The sequence below is a fragment of the Pan troglodytes genome, chromosome 15, assembly GCF_028858775.2.
Source record: "Pan troglodytes isolate AG18354 chromosome 15, NHGRI_mPanTro3-v2.0_pri, whole genome shotgun sequence".
NCBI lineage: Eukaryota > Metazoa > Chordata > Mammalia > Primates > Hominidae > Pan > Pan troglodytes.
The window spans coordinates 67,033,899-67,053,299 of record NC_072413.2 but is presented as its reverse complement, the minus strand read 5'-3'; the positions used below and the strand labels follow the sequence as shown (position 1 = coordinate 67,053,299).

Here is a 19,401-nt window from a genome sequence, read left to right as displayed (position 1 = left end):
GTCGGAAGGCTGAGGCAGGAGAATTGCTTGAACCCAGGAGGAGGAGGTTGCAGGGAGCTGAGATCATGCCACTGCACTCTAGCCTGGGCAACAGAGCAAGACTCCATCTCAAAAAAAAAAAAAAAAAAACAGTGTCAGCACATTTGGCTAAGCCAACCAAAGCAGATGGCCCAGAGAAATGACTGTTGGTTTATACAGAATTTTATAAACAAATGGCAGCTCAGGAATGAGATCCTTTTTCCTGGGTATGTGGTATTTTATTTATTGGTACCCATTATTAGCGATTCAGTCAGGACTTAGTTCAGCAACCAGGGGGTGAAGTTGATCCTTACCTGGGCCCTTACCCACAGTCTTAAGAGATGACCCTGAAGGGAGATTATGTGGGTTATATAGTTCTTGGATAAAAATATGCCCTTCCTGTCTCCTTCCAGTTTGATACTACTATTGACCAGCATGGTCTGATTAGATGACAGAGGAAAGGAGACCCTAGATTCTTTCTGATATTGGCATTTTGACTTTAGCTATTTCAAATTAAAGGAGAAGCTATCTGGCTTATACAAATTTCTAGGACTAATCTCAAAAAATGATTGTACGTAAACTGTTCAGTAGCAGCTATATTCAATAATATCAAACCTGGGAACCAGGAAAGAAACTATGAAAAACCTCTCTGAAGCCATTTATTGCTATGATTGTACACAGTCTTGGTTACCTTAAACAAATGGCCACTATAATTCTGCCTGTACCTATTTTCACCATCAGTCTCTGGGTTTATTGATTCCCTCTTCTTTTTCAGATTTCCCAGGTACCAGCATGGGTGGAAAGAAGGGCAAAAAAGACCTTGTGTTAAAATTGCTACCAAGAAGAGAAATCAGGGCTGGGCGCGGTGGCTCACGCCTGTAATCCCAGCACTTTGGGAGGCCGAGGCGGGTGGATCATGAGGTCAGGAGTTCAAGGCCAGCCTGGCTAAGATGGTGAAACCCCGTCTCTACTGAAAATACAAAAATTAGCTGGGCGTGGTGGTGGATGCCTGTAATCCCAGCTACTCAGGAGGCTGAGGCAGAGAATTGCTTGAACCTGGGAGGTGGAGGTTGCAGTGAGCCGAGATCGAGCCACTGCACTCCAGCCTGGGCAACAGAGCAAGACTCCGTCTCAAAAAAAAAAAAAAAAAAAAAAAAAAAAAAGGTCATATTGCATGAAAGTGCAAGAGAAACAGTTTTTCCATGGTCTGAATTTTCAGGCATTGATAGCCTTCAATTAGTCTTTAGATCTGATAGTTACTTTAATTGTGTTCCAAGTCAGAAAGATTGGTTTGGTTGATGCACTTTAGTTCTATGATAGCTGATTCTTTATAATATGAGACCTTCCAGCTGTCTTCTTTTGACATACTTATTCTAAAATTGCTTTCTTTTCAAACACTATGCATTCAGCAAGTATTTATGCACCTGGTGGACTTTAGACATTGCACCCCAGGTTCTAGGTATGCAAGAGTAGGTAAGACAGATCCAGTTCTATTCTCATCATGTACTCAGTGTCAGTGATGTGATGAAATGGCTTATGGTAATGCTGTAGAGCTTGTGCTCAGGATACCATTGTGCCCCTCCTTTTAATTTAGAACTTCAGAAGAAAACCACCTATCTAATAACTGCCAGAAAGATTTAGAAATCTAAATCTTTTGAATGTAAGCTTCTAACTCCATTCCTATTCAAACTCTTCCATCTTCCAAAGGCAGCTGATATGGCGGAAAGCATATTAGGCATTGTAGCCAGACTCTGGTTCAAATCTTGGCTCTACCATTTTCTAGCTTTATGACTTGGGATAAGTCACTTAAATCCCCCCACATCCCCCCTCTTTTTGAGGCAGTAGGATTAAACAAGAGACTGTTACTAGATTTAAATCAAAGTTTCTTTGCTTAACCACCCCAGTGGGAGTAGAGGTAGAAGTAGGATGTTAAAAAAGTAAAATTCAGAGGAGACCCATGAGCAGAAATGCTACTTGTCATAATGAACCTTATCTAGAAGAAATAGACCCAAAGGAACTTTTTGGGGATGGTAGGATCTCTCTGTCAAGACAACTATTTTTGGGTTCTTTAGATTCCTATTTATCCCTCTTCCCTAATTCTCTCTAGTTTATTTTCATTTTGACTGGCCCAGCTTCCCTTTCATCCCACCTTAGGAAGCCAGTGCTAGGGGTTCCCACCATGGCAGTCTACGTCAGTGCCTAACTTTTCCTCGTCCTCTTTCTCCATGAAAAATCCACTAATCCTGTGTCCTAGTCCCTCTCTTTTTTTATGGTTTATTAGCAAACTTGATGTTGGGCTGAGATATGAATACGATAAATATATTTTCCATTCTGGACAATTCAAATATTATTGTCAAATATGGAGAAAAATTTTGTCACCCACCAAATAGATTGAGCACCTAAAGCTGGCTGAGTGAGTAGATGGGTGCAGTCTGGAACCTTTTGCTGTCATAAAAAAGATATGTACGTGGCAATAAGGAGGTATCTCTTCCATGAGACAAAAGAAGAGTTGTGTTAGGGGGCCAAAAGCAGAAGATACCCCTAGAGCCATATTATTTCTGGGGAAGGGACATTGTTGTAGTCATTTTCCCTCCAAACACAGACATTGAGAAATATTTGGAATGAGTGTTTGAACAAGGTGGAGTTGGGAGTGGAAGGAGGCACTTGGAGCAGAGACTGTCTAATGATACTTTGTGGCCTAGTGGCACCATGCTCCTGGTAGGGACTAAGAGGGGATCCCTTGAGTAGATAAATGAACACTCATTTGTTTGTGTCTGGATGCAACACATTTTGCCAATTAGCCAAAGGCACATGTTTCTCTGTGTGTACTGAGTTGTCTGATTGCTCAGAAGGAACTTGATCAGAATTTATGTGCATGTGTTCTGGATGGATGTGATACCATTACCAGTGCAGTGGAAACTTTGAATTTATCCCAAGTTCATAAATGATAACATGTTTATCTATGTTACAAGTTCCAGGCCTCTGGCACTTTTCTCATTCACTGAAGAAGGAAGCCTACAGGATGATCCTTAAAATACAGCTTTCTATCGATGTCCTCTTGACTTTAATCTATACATGGTATCTTTAAGGCCCACTCTCTAATTCTGATTTTCAATACTTGGACCCTGCTTATTATGAAAGTGATCCAAATTTTTCTTTCTTTCTATATCCTTAGTTCTCCCTGCTATCAGGGGGAAAAGTATTCTCTCTATTATTTCCCCCAGTGGTTTTGGTTTTTATGGGGTTTTTTGTTTTGTTTTGTTTGCTGTCTTCATCATAGAAACTGAGGGCAAATGGATTAGAGATGTTTTTTGTACATTTAAGTCATTATATGCTTCTGGTTCTGCATGTCCTTGGTCCAGCTGCCTAACTATTCCCAAGCAGTTCAGTCTCATTTTGCTCACAGTTGGCCTTTTCTAAGGTAACACTTGGATTCTATCTTGGGGATCAAAAATTTGAGAAATGTTTTAAGTGGCTTTGGTTTCATTGACAATGGAATTGCAGTGGGTGAGTGTGGGCAATGCTTAAAGGCTAAATAAAGGCTCTTCATAAGAGCACATATGCTGAGAGCTGTTTCATCTTCTCTCTTTCCATAGCAACTTATCTGTAAGATTAAGCATTCTGCTGGTGGTATAATCCAAAAATCTTTGCCCCCATTCAGAGCTGTTTATCTGCCATTACTGGAACCTATTTACTTTCATTCATTTCATCATCTGATTTTTGTTTCCTTCTGTTTTCCCAGGTGGCATTGGTAGGGTGGTCAACGGAGCCTTCATGGTGCTGAAAGGGCATCGATCTATTGTTAACCAAGTCCGATTTAATCCCCACACCTACATGATCTGCTCTTCTGGTGTAGAAAAGATTATCAAGGTGAGGCACCTTCCCCTTCTGTCCTTTTAGAGAAATTCTCACAATTTATAATTAGAAGAAACTAGAACAATTTATGTAGGACCTCATATTTAAACATACTAAAGGTCTATCAGAATTCTCAGATTTTAACATATTACAAAATATTAGAAAGCTGATATTAAAAAGTGATGCCAGGCATAGTGACAGTACCTGTAGTCCCAGCTACTTGGGAGGCTGAGGCAGGAGGATCACTTCAGCCTAAGAGTTTGAGGCCAGCCTGGAGAACATAGCAAGACATCATCTTAAAAAATAAAATAAAAAATAAAAATAAATAAATTTTTAAAAAAGAAGAAAGAAAGGTGACTTAAAATGCTCTTTTCAGAACCATTTAGTTTTTCATTAAAAAATTTTTTTTAGAGACAGGGTGTTGCTGTGTTGCCCAAGCTGGATTCAAACTTCTGGGCTCAAGCGATCCTTCTGCCTGAGCCCCCCAAAGTAGCTGGAACTACAGGTATGCACCACTGTACCTGGCTTGGAACCATTTTTTTAAACTAATCACTAGGCTTTGAAACAGAGGTTGTCTTCTAGACACTACCTTGTATGCTGCAACATTTTCAAAAGCCTTTGGCCTTGAGTATAATGTATTCTGTTTTCCAAACCTCATCTGGAGGTTAGGAGAGCCACTATCCCCTCAGTTACTTTGTATGTACTTTGCATTAATTGCCGTCCTAATATGGCATGGATAAAACTACTGATTGCCAGAATCATAGTTAAATTGTCTCAGGATATATCACAAAAACTACTGCATGTGGTTGTAATTGAGGCTACTTGGGTATGAATACTAAATACTTGGATCATTTGCACATTGGCTGAATGAACTCACCTCTACCAGGAAATGTTTTTATAACTGCAAAAGTGGGTCCTAGCCTGGCCTGTGTCCACAGAAGGATGACCCACTGCCTATCACTTGTATTCCAGTTGCTAGTACCATTTTTTCCACATCTGAGAAAATGAGAATTCACGGTAAATGATTAATTCTTGAGGTCCCTGAGATAATGACTTTTAAGTAAGAATAGGTGATGTTCCTGCCAAAAGCTAAAATACCTCGATTTTGGCTGGGTGTGGTGGTTCACACCTGTAATCCCAGTACTTTGGGAGGCTGAGGCAAAAGGATCACTTGAGCCCAGGAGTTTGAGACCAGCCTGGGCAACATAGTGGTACGTGGTCTCTACAAAAAATTTAAAAATTAGTGTATACCTGTGGTTTTAGCTACTTGGGAGGCTAAGGCTGAGGGATTGCTTGAACCTAGGAGGTCGTGCTACAGTGAACCATGTTCCCACCACTGCACTCCAGCCTAGGCAACAGAGTGAGACCCTTGTTTAAAAAAAAAAAATCCTCAATTTTTTTATTAAAATGACTTTGAAAACCTGAGAGTTTTCAGAGAAAAAAATAAAAATTAACTTGTGATTATTTTATTTCATAATTTTCATTTTCTTTTGTTCTTAAAAAAATAACTATCCAGAGCTAAATCAAATTGTACTTCATGGCAGGGGGCAGCTGTCAGAAATAAAATATTGAGGCCAGGCGTGGTGGCTCACGCCTGTAATCCCTACACTCTGGGAGGCCGAGGCAAGTGGATCAGCTGAGGTTAGGTGTTCGAGACCAGCCTGGCCCAAATGGTGAAACCCTATCTCTACTAAAACTACAAAAATTAGTCGGGTGTGGTGGTGTGTGCCTGTAGTCTCAGCTACTCAGGAGGCTGAGGCAGGAGGATCGCTTGAACCCAGGACGCGGAGGTTGTAGTGAGCCAAGATTGTGCCACTGCACTCCAGCCTGAGTGACAAAGCGAGACTCTGTCTCCAAAAAAAAAAAGAAATATAATATTGGCATGTAGGTCAGTATTTTTATTTGCCCTTAGTCCAACTTCCTTGATTTAGGCTTTGCTGGTCTTGTGGATCAGAGCTGACTTTCATTGCAGCACACATTTCCCCGTGGGGCTAGAATGAGGAAATCATTTTTACTTTTTCGTTTTACAGATGATGAGATTTAAATTATAAATTAACTGTCCAAGGTCACACAGCTAATTGGTGGCAAAGCTAGGATAGAGCCCTGCCCTTTGTTCTTCCCAGTCACCACCACATTTGCCATGCTGGTGGGAAGGCAGCAAGCATCCTGATTCTGCTGCTGGATTCTATCCTTTCAGTAGGGCAGTCATTGAAATGGCCCAGTCCCTTGCATTGCTTTCCCTTCTCCTTTGGCCGATGACTAATGGGTTGACTCTGTAACGTGTCCTCTCCGGGCCTGTTGACGTCATTCTGTTTCTCAGAGAGCTTTCTGCTTGGGTATCTCCTTTACAAGAGGAATTCCTGCTTGAGTGTGCACTCTGGGATGCTTCTGTGATAAATCTCCCTATTTATTGTTTAGTCAACTGAAGTCCTTGCCCTAAATGTCATATGTTGCAAACTAGCCAAGTTCTCAGAGGAAAAAGAGAAAAAAGTGTTTTATCTGTGAGGTTATCCAGACTGAACTATGGAGCTCACTGCTCCCTGGTTTGCATGAGATCTGAACCCTCTTCCACCAGGAGGCACATTTAGCCCTTTGAAACATTAAGTATGTACAGATGATCATAGTGAGAAGGAAAGCAAAAAGCTCTGGAGTCCTCAGCTTTGCTGTCTCACAGGTGTCATCCCCATTCACAGTCTGGCTGGGAATGGCATGGCACTAAGCATTGCAGGAAGGGAGGTGGTAAGGAGAAGGATGAGACCAATGGCCATGCTGGCCTCATCTCAATTGGAATTACTGCCTCACCCTGCACTTACATTATCCTGAAAGGCCGCTGAGTCTCGACCCTTGGTTCTGTCTCCCGTCTGGAAAGTGAGGTTGCTGACCGTGACTTACCACCCAGGAGTGCCTTGTGAATTACCTGTGCCTAACTCCTATTTTAATAAATGTCACTTTCCTGCCTGCTATTTCTGAGAGGATCAGTGGCTCAAAGAGCGTTAGCCACCACATTCTGGTCCAGCCTGAGACCTGCTTTTCTCTCTCTACTCCCCCTTCTTTCTGTCCTTGTCCTTTACTGCCACCTTCCTGGCTAGGAGAAGAGTCCCTATTGTCAGGGACAACACAGGGAAACCCCATCTCTATGAAAAATTTAAAAATTAGCCAGGCATGGTGGTGCCTGCCTGTGCTCCCAGTTACTCGGGAGGCTGAGGTGGGACGATCACTTGGGCCCAGGATTGAAGCTGCAGTGGGCCATGTTCATGCCACTGCACTCCAGCGTGGGTGACAGAGTGAGACCCTTTCCCAAAAATAAAAGCGTATCACGATCACTTGTGTAACCCAAACACTTGTCACTTAATTGCTTTCCATTTTTATGATGTTTGAGTAAGAATTGAACTGCATCCTTTTTCTCAGCAGCCCCTTAAGCTAAACTTCACTGTGCATGGAGAGGAAAATATTTGTCTCATCTCTCGTCTTGTCTCTTCACTTCTTTCTTTCTTTTCCTTCTTTTCTTTTCTTTTCTTTTTTTTTTTTTTTTTGAGACAGGATCTTACTGTGTCACCCAGCAGGCTGGAGTACAGTGGCACGATCATGGCTCACTGCAGCCTCAACCTCCCCAGGCTTAGGTGATCCTCCCATCCCAGGCTCCTGAGTAGCTGGGACTTCAGGTGTACACCACCACTCCTGGCTAATTTTTGTATTTTGTAGAGACGGGGTTTTGCCATGTTGTCCAGATTGGTCTCAAATTCCTGGGCTCAAGCGATCCTCCTGCCTTGACGTCCCAAAGTCCTGGGATTACAGGTGTGAGCCACCACGCCTGGCTCTTTCTCATGAACTTTGCCCGATTATGAGACATGTCTAGCCATATATATATATATATGTATTTTTTTTCTTTTTTGAGACAGGATTTCGCTCTTGTCACCCAAGCTGGAGTGCAGTGGCGCGATCTCGGCTCACTGCAACCTTTTCCTCCTGGGTTCAAGCAATTCTCCTGCCTCAGCCTCCCGAGTAGCTGGGACTACAGGCACCTGTCACCACGCCCAGCTAATTTTTGTATTTTTGGTAGAGACAGGGTTTTACCACGTTGGCCAGGCTGGTCTCGAACTCCTGACCTCAAGTGATCCACCCGCCACGGCCTCCCAAAGTGCTAGGATTACAGGCTTGAGCCACCACGCCCGGCTGCCACATTTAACATGTAACAGGAAGTTGGTTTTTCATTGATTCACTTCTGAGTTGTTAACTTTCCAGTGTAAAGAGATTACCAATTTCACAAATGGTTGGAATTTATATATTAATACTAAGGATTAGGACCAAGATTATAGGAATGGTCAGTACTTATAATGTTCAGAAGTTTCTCTGAGGGTGGGTTTTAACATTCTGGTTGAGGCATTCAATCGCCACATGAAAGAGAAAACATCACATTTATTGGTGTTGGGTATGGGCTTTGGTATCATTCTCATTTACACATATGAGAAACAGGCTTTCAAGTGTGAGGTCATTTGCTCAGGGCCACAGGAAATGACAGGTCTGGGGTTCCTACCTGCTCCCCTTACTCCTGAAGTGCTGTACTGTGTGTCTGGAGTGAAGGTTTTGTTTTGCTCTGAATCTTAGGATTGGATGAGACCCATCTAATTTACTGTTTAGAGGAAGGAGCTGCGCGTCACCCACTAACTAGGAGTCAGTGGGAACCCCTACTCAAGACTCCTGCCTCTTAATCCTGTGTTTCACTCCATTACTCCAGGCTTCAGGAATGAACAGTCTACCTCAGCTTAATACATTCCAGAGCTCAAATGCAAACTAACTTTCAGTGTTATGACTTTCATTCCTGAAGGGAAAATGTAGGAGCTGGGTAGTAATACACTGGAACTTAAAAATGGGCTTAGTAAGGAGTTAAGCCAGCATCTGACTGTTGTTATTTTGTACTTTTGTTAACTAGTTGTGAGTTTCTGTGAGGTACAAATAGATTTATCTTCATATTAGAGAACATGGTTAATGACATTTTACCACTTTTAAACTGGAGAGGTGAGAGATTTGGCTCAGAATTACGAATAAGATGCAAAAAAAAAAAAAAAAAAAAATCCTAAGGGCTTTCCCTTTTGGACCCCTCAGCTTCCTTTCTAAGCCACCAAGCTCTTTTATTCCCTTAGACATCTGTTTGCAGAGATAGTAATTGTAGCTTAAGCCACATGCTGGAGACCGTGTGTAAACCTTCAGATAAACCCTTTATTTTATTCTGCTTATTTTATGGTAACTGTAGTCTAGTGTTTCTCAAAAGTTGGTCTCCCTACTTACTCATCCCTTGAGTGGTTAAAAATGCATGGTCCTGATACCTGTTCATGACTTACTGAATCAGAACCTCTAAGAGTGGGACTGAGGAATCAACATTATAATTGCTCTTCTGGTGATTCTTGTGCACTCCAAAGTGAAAACCAATCCCTTGAAACTCTCTAGGGTAAGATTATGAAGCTGGAGAGGAGAGAACATCTGAGCCACATCTAGAGTTATGGGTAGGGAACAAAGTTGAAGGAGGAATGAATCTGAGTTGGAAACTGGTGGAGAGATGCTAATCTAGAAGGTTTCTTCAGCCTCTTTGGAAATGGGGGGTCCTCTGCAGAGATACCACCTCTCAGGAATTGCCAAGTAAAGCATGGCAGGAATGGGACTCAGGAGAATTCCCACAGGGAGGTGCATTTGTCCTTAGATAGCTTTGGGGAAATGAAGTCTTGGTCTAGATGAAGGATGGGGAACTGAGGGGCCACTGTTTTCTGGGTTGGATGCCATCTAAAGATAGACACCAGCCTGTCAGGCAAGAAGATTGCCTGGGATTTCATCTGAGTTGCCATGACTACAGGCTGAGGTAACTGGGCTGCTCTGTGCTGCTGTGAACCAGTCTGGCAGTCAGGTGGAGCTAATCGTTCTCGTTTGCAGTGACAGCTTAATTACCTTGCACTTGATTTTGCATAACAGTAAAGTTAAGCCTTTAAGTCAGGCAGACCTGAGTTTGAATCCTAGCTCTGCTGCCTTTTAGCTATGAGTCCATGTCCCTGACCATGGAGTGGAGGGGTATTATGAGTGGGGCTGCAGTTACCTGTCCTTGGGGCATGTGTCCTACCTACTCCGATAGCTAACAGACTTGTTGGGGATTAAGCCAGCAGCTCCCTGGTTAAGAGAACCCAGTTTCCTGGGTAACTAGTGCCTGTATGTCCAAGAGGGAACTGCAGTGTAGGCAGTTGGCTATTCTTATCAAGCTCCAGTGAGCAATTCCCATTAGTTAAAAATAGGAATGTTGCAGTTGGGCAGAAGTGGAGCTATAGGCTCAGATATTAACTACCATGGAGGGCTGAGTGCTGGGTCTGTTTTCATTTGGGAAAAGTGGTACCTCTCTGTGCACAGCTTCAGTCTTCTGAAAGTCTTTAACACCTTGGGAAATCTTCAAGTCATCCTCTATTCTCCAGGATTATTATTATAATGTCCAACTACTAATAGATGAAACTAAAAGGGAGGAAGATTCTGGTGGAGAAAGTATGTGATTACCCTGGGCCAAGAGACAGGACTTAGGTAGGTCTCTTGACACTAGGCTAATACTGTGTTCTAGACCATGCATTTCCCCACATCTGATTCTAAAAACCTCAGTTTTCATACATAGCCCACATGATCCAGTCTGGTAAAGAACTTATTTTTAAGTTGGTTAGCAAGTCCTAGTTAAATTACAGGGAGAGTCTGGGGAAGTTCTGCCTTGGTGTTCTTTATCACCACCAGTGAAAGAATACTTTCCAGTTACTCCTTGTTGCTTTTGTTTTTCATTTTCTGTTCAGATCTGGAGCCCATACAAGCAGCCAGGATGTACTGGAGACCTCGACGGTCGGATTGAGGACGATTCCCGCTGCCTCTATACCCATGAAGAGTACATCAGCCTTGTGCTGAACAGTGGGAGTGGCCTGTCGCATGACTACGCCAACCAGTCGGTCCAGGAAGACCCCCGGATGATGGCCTTCTTTGACTCACTGGTACGCCGAGAGATCGAGGGCTGGAGCTCTGACTCAGACAGTGACCTCAGTGAGAGTACTATCCTCCAACTGCACGCTGGGGTCAGCGAGCGCTCAGGCTACACTGACTCAGAGTCTTCGGCCTCACTGCCTCGCTCCCCGCCTCCCACAGTAGATGAGTCTGCCGACAACGCCTTCCACCTGGGGCCCCTGCGGGTCACCACCACAAACACAGTAGCCTCAACTCCACCAACACCCACGTGTGAGGATGCAGCCTCTCGCCAGCAGCGTCTGTCTGCTCTGCGGCGCTACCAAGACAAACGCCTCCTGGCCCTTTCCAATGAGTCCGATTCTGAGGAGAATGTCTGTGAGGTGGAACTAGACACAGATCTCTTTCCCCGGCCACGATCACCCAGCCCCGAAGATGAATCCAGCAGTTCCAGCAGCTCTAGCAGCTCTGAGGATGAGGAGGAGCTGAATGAACGCCGAGCCTCTACCTGGCAGCGGAATGCCATGCGGCGCCGACAGAAGACAACCCGAGAAGACAAGCCCAGTGCCCCGATCAAGCCCACCAACACTTACATTGGAGAAGACAACTATGATTACCCCCAGATCAAAGTGGATGACCTCTCCTCCTCCCCAACCTCGTCCCCTGAGCGGAGCACTTCCACGCTAGAGATTCAACCAAGCCGGGCATCACCAACTTCTGACATAGAATCAGTTGAGCGAAAAATTTATAAAGCTTACAAGTGGCTCCGCTACTCTTATATCTCCTACTCAAATAACAAAGATGGAGAGACCTCCTTGGTGACCGGGGAGGCAGATGAAGGGAGAGCAGGAACCAGCCACAAAGACAACCCAGCCCCTTCTTCCAGTAAGGAAGCCTGTCTAAACATAGCAATGGCCCAGAGGAACCAGGACCTGCCACCTGAAGGCTGCAGCAAGGACACTTTTAAAGAAGAGACTCCTAGAACTCCCAGCAATGGCCCAGGCCATGAGCACAGCAGCCATGCTTGGGCAGAGGTGCCAGAGGGTACCTCTCAGGACACTGGCAATAGCAGCTCTGTAGAGCACCCTTTTGAAACCAAGAAGCTCAATGGAAAGGCCCTGAGCAGTCGGGCTGAGGAGCCGCCTTCTCCTCCTGTCCCCAAGGCATCTGGCTCCACTCTCAACAGCGGGTCTGGCAACTGTCCCAGGACCCAGTCTGATGACAGTGAGGAGAGGAGCCTCGAAACCATCTGTGCCAACCACAACAATGGACGCTTACACCCTCGTCCCCCTCACCCTCACAATAACGGGCAGAACTTGGGGGAGCTGGAGGTGGTGGCCTACTCTTCCCCAGGACACTCAGACACTGACCGTGATAACTCGTCCCTGACAGGGACACTCCTACACAAAGATTGTTGCGGGTCTGAAATGGCCTGTGAGACCCCCAATGCTGGAACAAGAGAGGACCCCACTGACACCCCAGCCACAGATAGTAGCAGGGCTGTTCATGGCCACAGTGGCCTCAAAAGGCAACGAATTGAATTGGAAGATACAGATTCAGAGAATTCCTCCTCAGAGAAGAAATTAAAAACATGATAAATACAAAGGGAAAACAAAAAGCTACAAAAGTAGCCTTATAAAAAAAAAAATTTTGTTTAGTGAATACAGAGGAAAGGAAAAACAAGTATTAAAGGCACATGAAACCAGGGCCTGAAATTTTGTGTCTGATGCTGCTCCCTTCTATCCAACATTCAACAACGGGTCTGAATGTCTAGCTGGCCATTGGCTTGTGCTGTGTTAAGAAAGGGAAAAAAAAATAACCCAAGTGACTCCTTTCTAGTGAGACGTGAGCGTAGTGTGCCGCGCAAGGCTCTGTGGAAGTAAATCTTTGTTGAGACGTTCGACTTGTTCTTGTGTACGCACAATGGCACGTGTGCGCTCATTGTCTCATAAGACCTTTCTTTTAGTTCTCCATCAGAAAGGACCTATGAATTTGTACTTTTTGCCATCTCACCCTGTTTACATGCCATAGGTGTTCTGGTCTGGATGATGGGTGCCTGTTAAATCAGGTTGTGCTGCCAGTGAGTTGTAGATTTATGCTGGAAGAATGGAGAATGGAAACAGGCCTTCAGCCCATTGGCTGCGCTGGAGAGGAAAGCATGGTTCCTTTCTTAAAGAAATCTTCCATGTTTTCTCTAAGTAACACTTCTTTATTGAGCATTTAATGTGGACATACTATAAAAAAGGAGAATTTTTAATGCTAATGAGAGGTTTAGCACTTAAGATCAGATTCAAGAGAATATAGATTCCTGATAAATTTCACTGTTTGCAAATTGAGCAGTGCTGCAACATGTACTGTATGAAGGCCATAAAATAGAGCTAGTCATGGATAACAGACTTTAACCAGTTAGGTGCTAGATCCTAAGAGGCACTCACAAGGCCAGCAGGTGCTTCCTTGGCTCCCATGATGGATCGAGGCATAGTGAAAGAAGGGCAAAGACAGCTTTCCAGAGCTTTGTGCTCAGGCTACTAAAGTAGTTGTTATAGGTGTGTTAACGAAGAAGCTTAGTGAGGAGCAGAATGTGGTACTATATTCATTTAACTCAACCCAGAACCATTGGTCAGAATTGGTGGGACTGGCATCTTCCCTCAGACTTGCAGTTGATAGAGGCTGTGGTGTTCTCACTAGACTTTGCAGAGCAGTAGGCATCTCAAGGTAACAGATTCTTATTGAGTAGGTCTATTAGGAGTCAGAAGGTGTTGGGGAGGAGTCTCTGGCTTATGACTCCTGGTTCCCATTAGTCTTAAGTCTTCTGGTTCCCATAAAAGACTCAGTTTTATTGAGGTAGATACAGGTTTAGAAGAGAAAAGAGCAACAGATTTTCAGCGTTGCAGTCACTCGGTTATCTATGAAGGGTTGTGCAAAACAGGAAGGTCTGGGAATGACCAGATATCTTGTTGGCATAAATGTTATGAAAAGGCAGAATACTGGCAAGAAATGAGGAAGAGAGAGAAAAACAATATAACTTTCTTGAGTGCAAAGGTGCTAGACAACTAGGAGCCCAGCTGGGATTGGTGTAGGGAGGGCCGAACGCTGACTAGTGTGGCCTCACTGCCCCAGGCTTCCTTTCAGAGGAAGGCCTGTCCTGCTGGAACTGGAGCCAAGGGGAGGCTGCCTATGAAGGCAGAAGATGGGGAGGCTGCCTATGAAGGCAGAAGATGTGGATGAATTCAGGCACTGGGGGTGGGGGGGGTTATTTATAAACACAAGGTGGTTGGTTTAAGCCAAAAGGAGATACCATCCTGATAAGCTCTGTGAAAGAGAAGATGTGCCTGGTGTGTGTAATGCGGCTGGGGTATGAAAACACTGAGAAGGAGATGAAGGAGTGTGTGTAGCATGGGGGTGTGTACAACTTAACACCTGGACTTTTACTGGGGGAGTGGGAAAGTGATTCTGTAACCAACATTAGAATTACTTTGGATTTGTAATCAGATTGGTTCTATGATTTGTCTTTGACTATTCACAGATAATTGTAAATGCTGGTTTTATAAGCCCAAGTCATTTTACATTTGCTTTTCCAAAATGTATTAAATTGGAATTTTTTAATCCTTTATATACAAAAAAAAAATACGATCACTCAGTGTGTGTTTCTCTTCCCCTTCTTAGTCAGCACACCCAGTCCTTTATTTTATTCTATTCTATTTATTTTATTTTAATAAGTACTTAGCCTCTTCTGACTTCTCAAAGGACAATCGGATACATATCTTCCTGAAAAGAAGTAGTTAAAGTTCCCTTGGGAACTAGCTACTTGGTAGTTACAATTCCCAAATGCAGAACTTGGTCTTTTCATGTTAAAAGCCTTAATCTCATTTGGGTACTCAAAAGAGAAGTCAGAGTTTATTCTGGTTAACTTGAGAAGCCAAGAAAGATCATTTTTAGCAAGTATGCCTTCCATCCTTGGCAGAGGCTTCCCAGCATCCTAGGCTCAGCTTACCGGGTGATAGGCCCCATAAGACACACACATGAGCAGGGTGAGAAATGCTTGCTTTATAGCTGCTCCACCCTCATCTCCAGAGATTTTGTGTCTGTGGTTGTGGGTCTGGAAACCTGGCAGGAACCACTTCTAGAGTACCTTTGCCTAAACTCTTTTAGAATTGAGGCCCCAACTTTGATGGCACATTTAATACCCAATTTCTTCCATAATAGATAATTTTAATAGCAGGACAGATGGCACTGATTAGATCAAGAACTATTTGGAAGTGCCTCTTATGTTTTTTTCCTGCATCCTGTACATAAAGTTTTAAGTGGCAGGTCCAGATATGTAAAATCATTTCTCTCTATTTTCCAGCTGGTTTTGTTAATGATTCTCTAGGACAGCAGGTAAATGAGTTAAGTTGTTGGCTTGGGGCAAGTGAAGTTTGTGACTATGCTTGATTTAATAAGCTGAGAGTCTCTTGTTTGTCTGTCAAGGTGCCTTCCTCTGCTGAAGCCTTACCTCCTTCTCACCCAGCAACGGTTAACTCTTCTCTTGTGTATATGCAAATAAACCTATTATTCACTTCTCACGTCTTCCTCTTCTCTTCCAGGGAAGACTTGGTTGCTTAGACACCTCTCCTTTATTTCTTTTCTGCCTAGTTGGAAACTTGATTGAAAGCTATGCTGAAAACTAGAAGAAAAACTGCAGTGTTCCACATCCTTGACAGTGGTCATTGTCACTTTTAGGTATTGGGACAAAGGTCACATCTGGACAACAAAATGCAGGGTAGGAGGAGGTATTTATTTAGTCTCCTTAACAGGTTTAAAGGGACTTAAGATAGCGAGACTCTGGAACTGATAATTTTATTAGTTGGAACAGAGGGAACAATGCAGTGAAGTGACATTACAAACGGCTCCCAAAGAAATATTTTCTGATGTTTCCAAATACCAAATTGCATTTCCTGCCTTGCCCCAGGCATGCACTGCAAACTTTTTTCTAAAAAAAAAAAAAAAAAAGCAAAACTCGTATCTCCTGCCTGTAAAACTGCCTGCTACAGTTAACTGAAAAATTCTTGCCAACCAAGGCTTGTCAGGAAAACAGACGCTTCCAAAGGAAGACTGTCCTTCCCCCATGACCTAAGCAAGACAACATGCCATGATTGAAACACCAAGGTGAAGTAAGGCTCAGTGAGTCCAAGCCTTGCAGCAGCAGGATAGTGGTTTTGAACAAACTGTGTGGTTCTCAGGTGGGATATTCCGATCTGAGGGCTCATTTGTCCTTGAGCACTCATATTGGAATTAAATTACATGAATTCAAATAGTTAAAAGTAATTTTGAATTTCTCAGTGATGCTTCTCACATGCAATAGTGCACGTGGATCGAAAACCTGTCTGAATCCTAACTGCATTTCATTGTTAGAACAGTGGTGGTAAGATGCTTCTCAGAATGGAGGCTTAGAGGCAAAGCTTAAACTTCCCTGTGCCCTGCACTTAATATTGCCTGGATAAGCAAGAGGAGTTACTCTGTTCAATTCACAACAGGATTTACTCGAATGTGCAGAGGATCTAGCAGTGCTTATCTGCAAGATGGTCACGTTGTAAGGAAACAGGATATCTAATGTTTCAAAATACTGAAGTTGGGAAATGACTCCTTTGGGTTTATGGCCCAAAGCCATGAGCTTGTGGAATATTCCAGCCAAAGTACAGAATGCTAGCTTAGAAGTCTCTGCCTTTGTTAGTTCCCCTACTAAAGCTGGGAAAGACAAGCCCCTAAGATATCCAGGGGCTCACCCAGACTCCTTAGGCATAAGGGAAGTTTTTGTTATCTAGGGAAGCTGGGAGGGAAGACATCTAGGGGACAGGGGATTAGGAAGACTGCAAGGGAAGAAATAAAGTGCTAGGTGGGTCCATTAACTTCCTGGATCCACAGAACTAGCATTCAATGTGCCATGGGACTGGCCTCTGAAACACTTGGTCATCAAGATTCTCCAACCAAAATCCCCCAGTACATATGCTCCTCAACTTAGGATGGGGTTTTATGTCTGATAAACCCATCATAAATTGAAAATGTTGTAAGTCGGCCAGGCGCGGTGGCTCACGCCTGTAATCCCAGCACTTTGGGAGGCCGAGGCAGGCAGATCACGAGGTCAGGAGTTCAAGACCAGCGTGGCCAACACGATGAAACCCCATCTCTACTAAAAATACAAAATTAGCCGGGCGTGGTGGTGCATGCCTGTAATCCCAGCTACTCAGGAGGCTGAGGCAGGAGAATCGCTTGAGCCTGGGAGGCAGGGGTTGCAGTGAGCTGAGATCGTGTCGCTACACTGTAGCCTGGGCGACAGACAGAGACTCCATCTCAGAAAAAAAAAAAAAAAAATGTTGTAAGTCAAAAATGCATTTAGGCCAGGCGTGGTAGTTCACGCCTGTAATCCTAGCACTTTGGAAGGCCAAGGCAGGTGGATTGCTTGAGCTCAGGATTTCGAGACCAGCCTGGGCAATATGGCAAAATCCCATCTCTTCAAAAAATAGAAAAAAAATAGCCAGAAGTGGTGCACAGCAATAGTCCCAGCTGTTCGAGAGGCTGAGGTGGGAGGATCACCTGAGCCTGGGAAGGTAGAGGCGGCATTGAGCCATGATCGCACCACTGCACTCCAGCCTGGGCAAGAGAGTAAGACCCTGTCTAAAAAAAAAATTTTTTTTAAATGCATTTAAAACAAACCACTGTTGCCTCACACCTATAATCCCAGCATTTTGGGAGGCCAAAGCAGGCAGATCCCTTGAGGTGAGGAGTTCAAAACCAGACTGGCCAACATAGGAAAACCCTGTCTCTGCTAAAAACACAAATATTAGCTGGGTGTGTTGATGCGTGCCTGTAATCCCAGCGACTCGGGAGGCTAAGGCACAAGAATCACTTGAACCTGGGAGGCAGAGGTAGCAGTGAGCCTAGATAGTGCCACTGCACTCCAGCCTGGGCAACAGAGTGAGACTGTCTCAAAAACAAAAACAACAACAACAACAACAACAACAACACGAAAAAGCCATCATCTAACCTACTGATTGTCATAGCCTAGCCTACCTGAAACGTGCTGAGAACACTTAGCCTGCAGTTGGCCAAAATCACCTGGCAACACAGTACACTGCAGAGTATTGGTGGTTTACCCTTGTGATCAGTGGCTGGCTGGGAGCCGAAACTTGCTGCCACAGCCCAGCATTATGAGCAAGTATCTTAACGCACATGTGGCTAGCCTGGGAAAAGATCAAAATTCAAAATTTGAAATACTGTTTCTACTGAATGCGTATCACTTTCACACCATCATAAAGTCAAAAAATTGTGTCGTGAGTCAGGGACTGTATAATAATAATAGAGGTCAAAAAATGCAGGATTGAGGCCAGGTGTGGTGGCTCACACCTGTACTTGGAGCACTTTAGGAGGCCGAGGTGGGCGGATCACTTAAGGTCAGGAGTTTGAGACGAGCCTGGACAACAAGGTGAAACCCTGTCTCTACTAAAAATACAAAAATTAGCTGGACGTGGTGGTGCATGCCTGTAATCCCAGCTACTTAGGAGGCTAAAGCACAAGAATCACTTGAACCTGGGAGGCGGAAGTTGCAGTGAGCCAAGATCTCAGCCTAGGTGAAAGAATGAGACTCTGTCTCAAAAAGAAGAAGAAGAAATGCAGATTTAGTTTGGGAGAAATTATCTTTTCAGACCTCTTTGCTAGAATGCATAAATGCCATTAAAAAAAGGATTGTATTATAACCCTAACACCAGCATATGTACTTAAACATGCTCCTAAAACAGGTGAGTGTGTGGTTGTTGGTGACTGGCATAGGCTTTCATAGGGTAGCATACATCTACATGCTTGCCTATTCCTAGACTGGTTAGTGACAATATTTGGGTCCTACCCCTATCTCTTTCTTTTTCTTTTTTTGTAACTTTCTTACCTTATTTTCTCTTCATTTCTCAGAGTCAATTCTTTCTCTTATCTCTCCAAGACCTCACCTTAAATAGTTAAGGCTAACTTCTGTTCCTTTCTCTTCCTCCCAAGAGAACTGTGAATTAGGCGGAAATAGCATTGAACTAGCAAGAGAAGTGGATCCTGTACATGTTCTCCCGTGGAGTTGCTGCATGAGACTCGGGCAAGTCACTCAGACTCTTGGGAACTGTGAAACAAATCCCTCTCAACTCAAATCCAATTCCTTCTGTTCCAGCTCCTCTATGTGTCCCTCCTGGGGATCAGAGGGCTTTCTAGCTCCCACTCTGATGAGCTGTCATTCTTAAAACATCTCTGTAGTGCCCACCAGAACCAGTGAGCCAAGATCTTTGGCGAGTGTACAGCTGCTCAGAGCCTCAAGCTTTACCTCTGTAAAATGGGTTCAGCACATTGTCAAGAGATCAAATGAGCAGATATGTATATATATGCTATATATATGTTATATACAAACTGTGATATAATATACAATGATTATATAATATATATAAGCTATACATAGCTTGGGACAATGCCTGTTATTTAGAAAGCACTGAAATGTTTGCTATCATTAGTACATTCTCTCTTTTTTGCTTTCATTGCTTGTTGATACCA

At 43.8% G+C, this 19,401-nt stretch overlaps 1 protein-coding gene across 5 annotated transcripts in view; it reads left to right on the top strand.

Annotated features, from left to right (window-relative positions):
• DCAF5 (DDB1 and CUL4 associated factor 5) overlaps positions 1-15,404 on the top strand; it is a 102,376-nt gene extending 86,972 nt beyond the window's left edge. For all 5 annotated transcript variants that reach the window (XM_510028.8, XM_009428010.5, XM_009428009.5 and 2 more), the window contains exons 8-9: positions 3,761-3,888; positions 10,683-15,404. In XM_510028.8, the coding sequence (XP_510028.4) occupies positions 3,761-3,888; positions 10,683-12,437 (1,883 nt within the window). In that variant the 3' untranslated portion in view covers positions 12,438-15,404. The remainder of the gene's footprint in view (positions 1-3,760; positions 3,889-10,682) is intronic.
• The last annotated feature ends 3,997 nt before the right edge of the window (positions 15,405-19,401 follow it).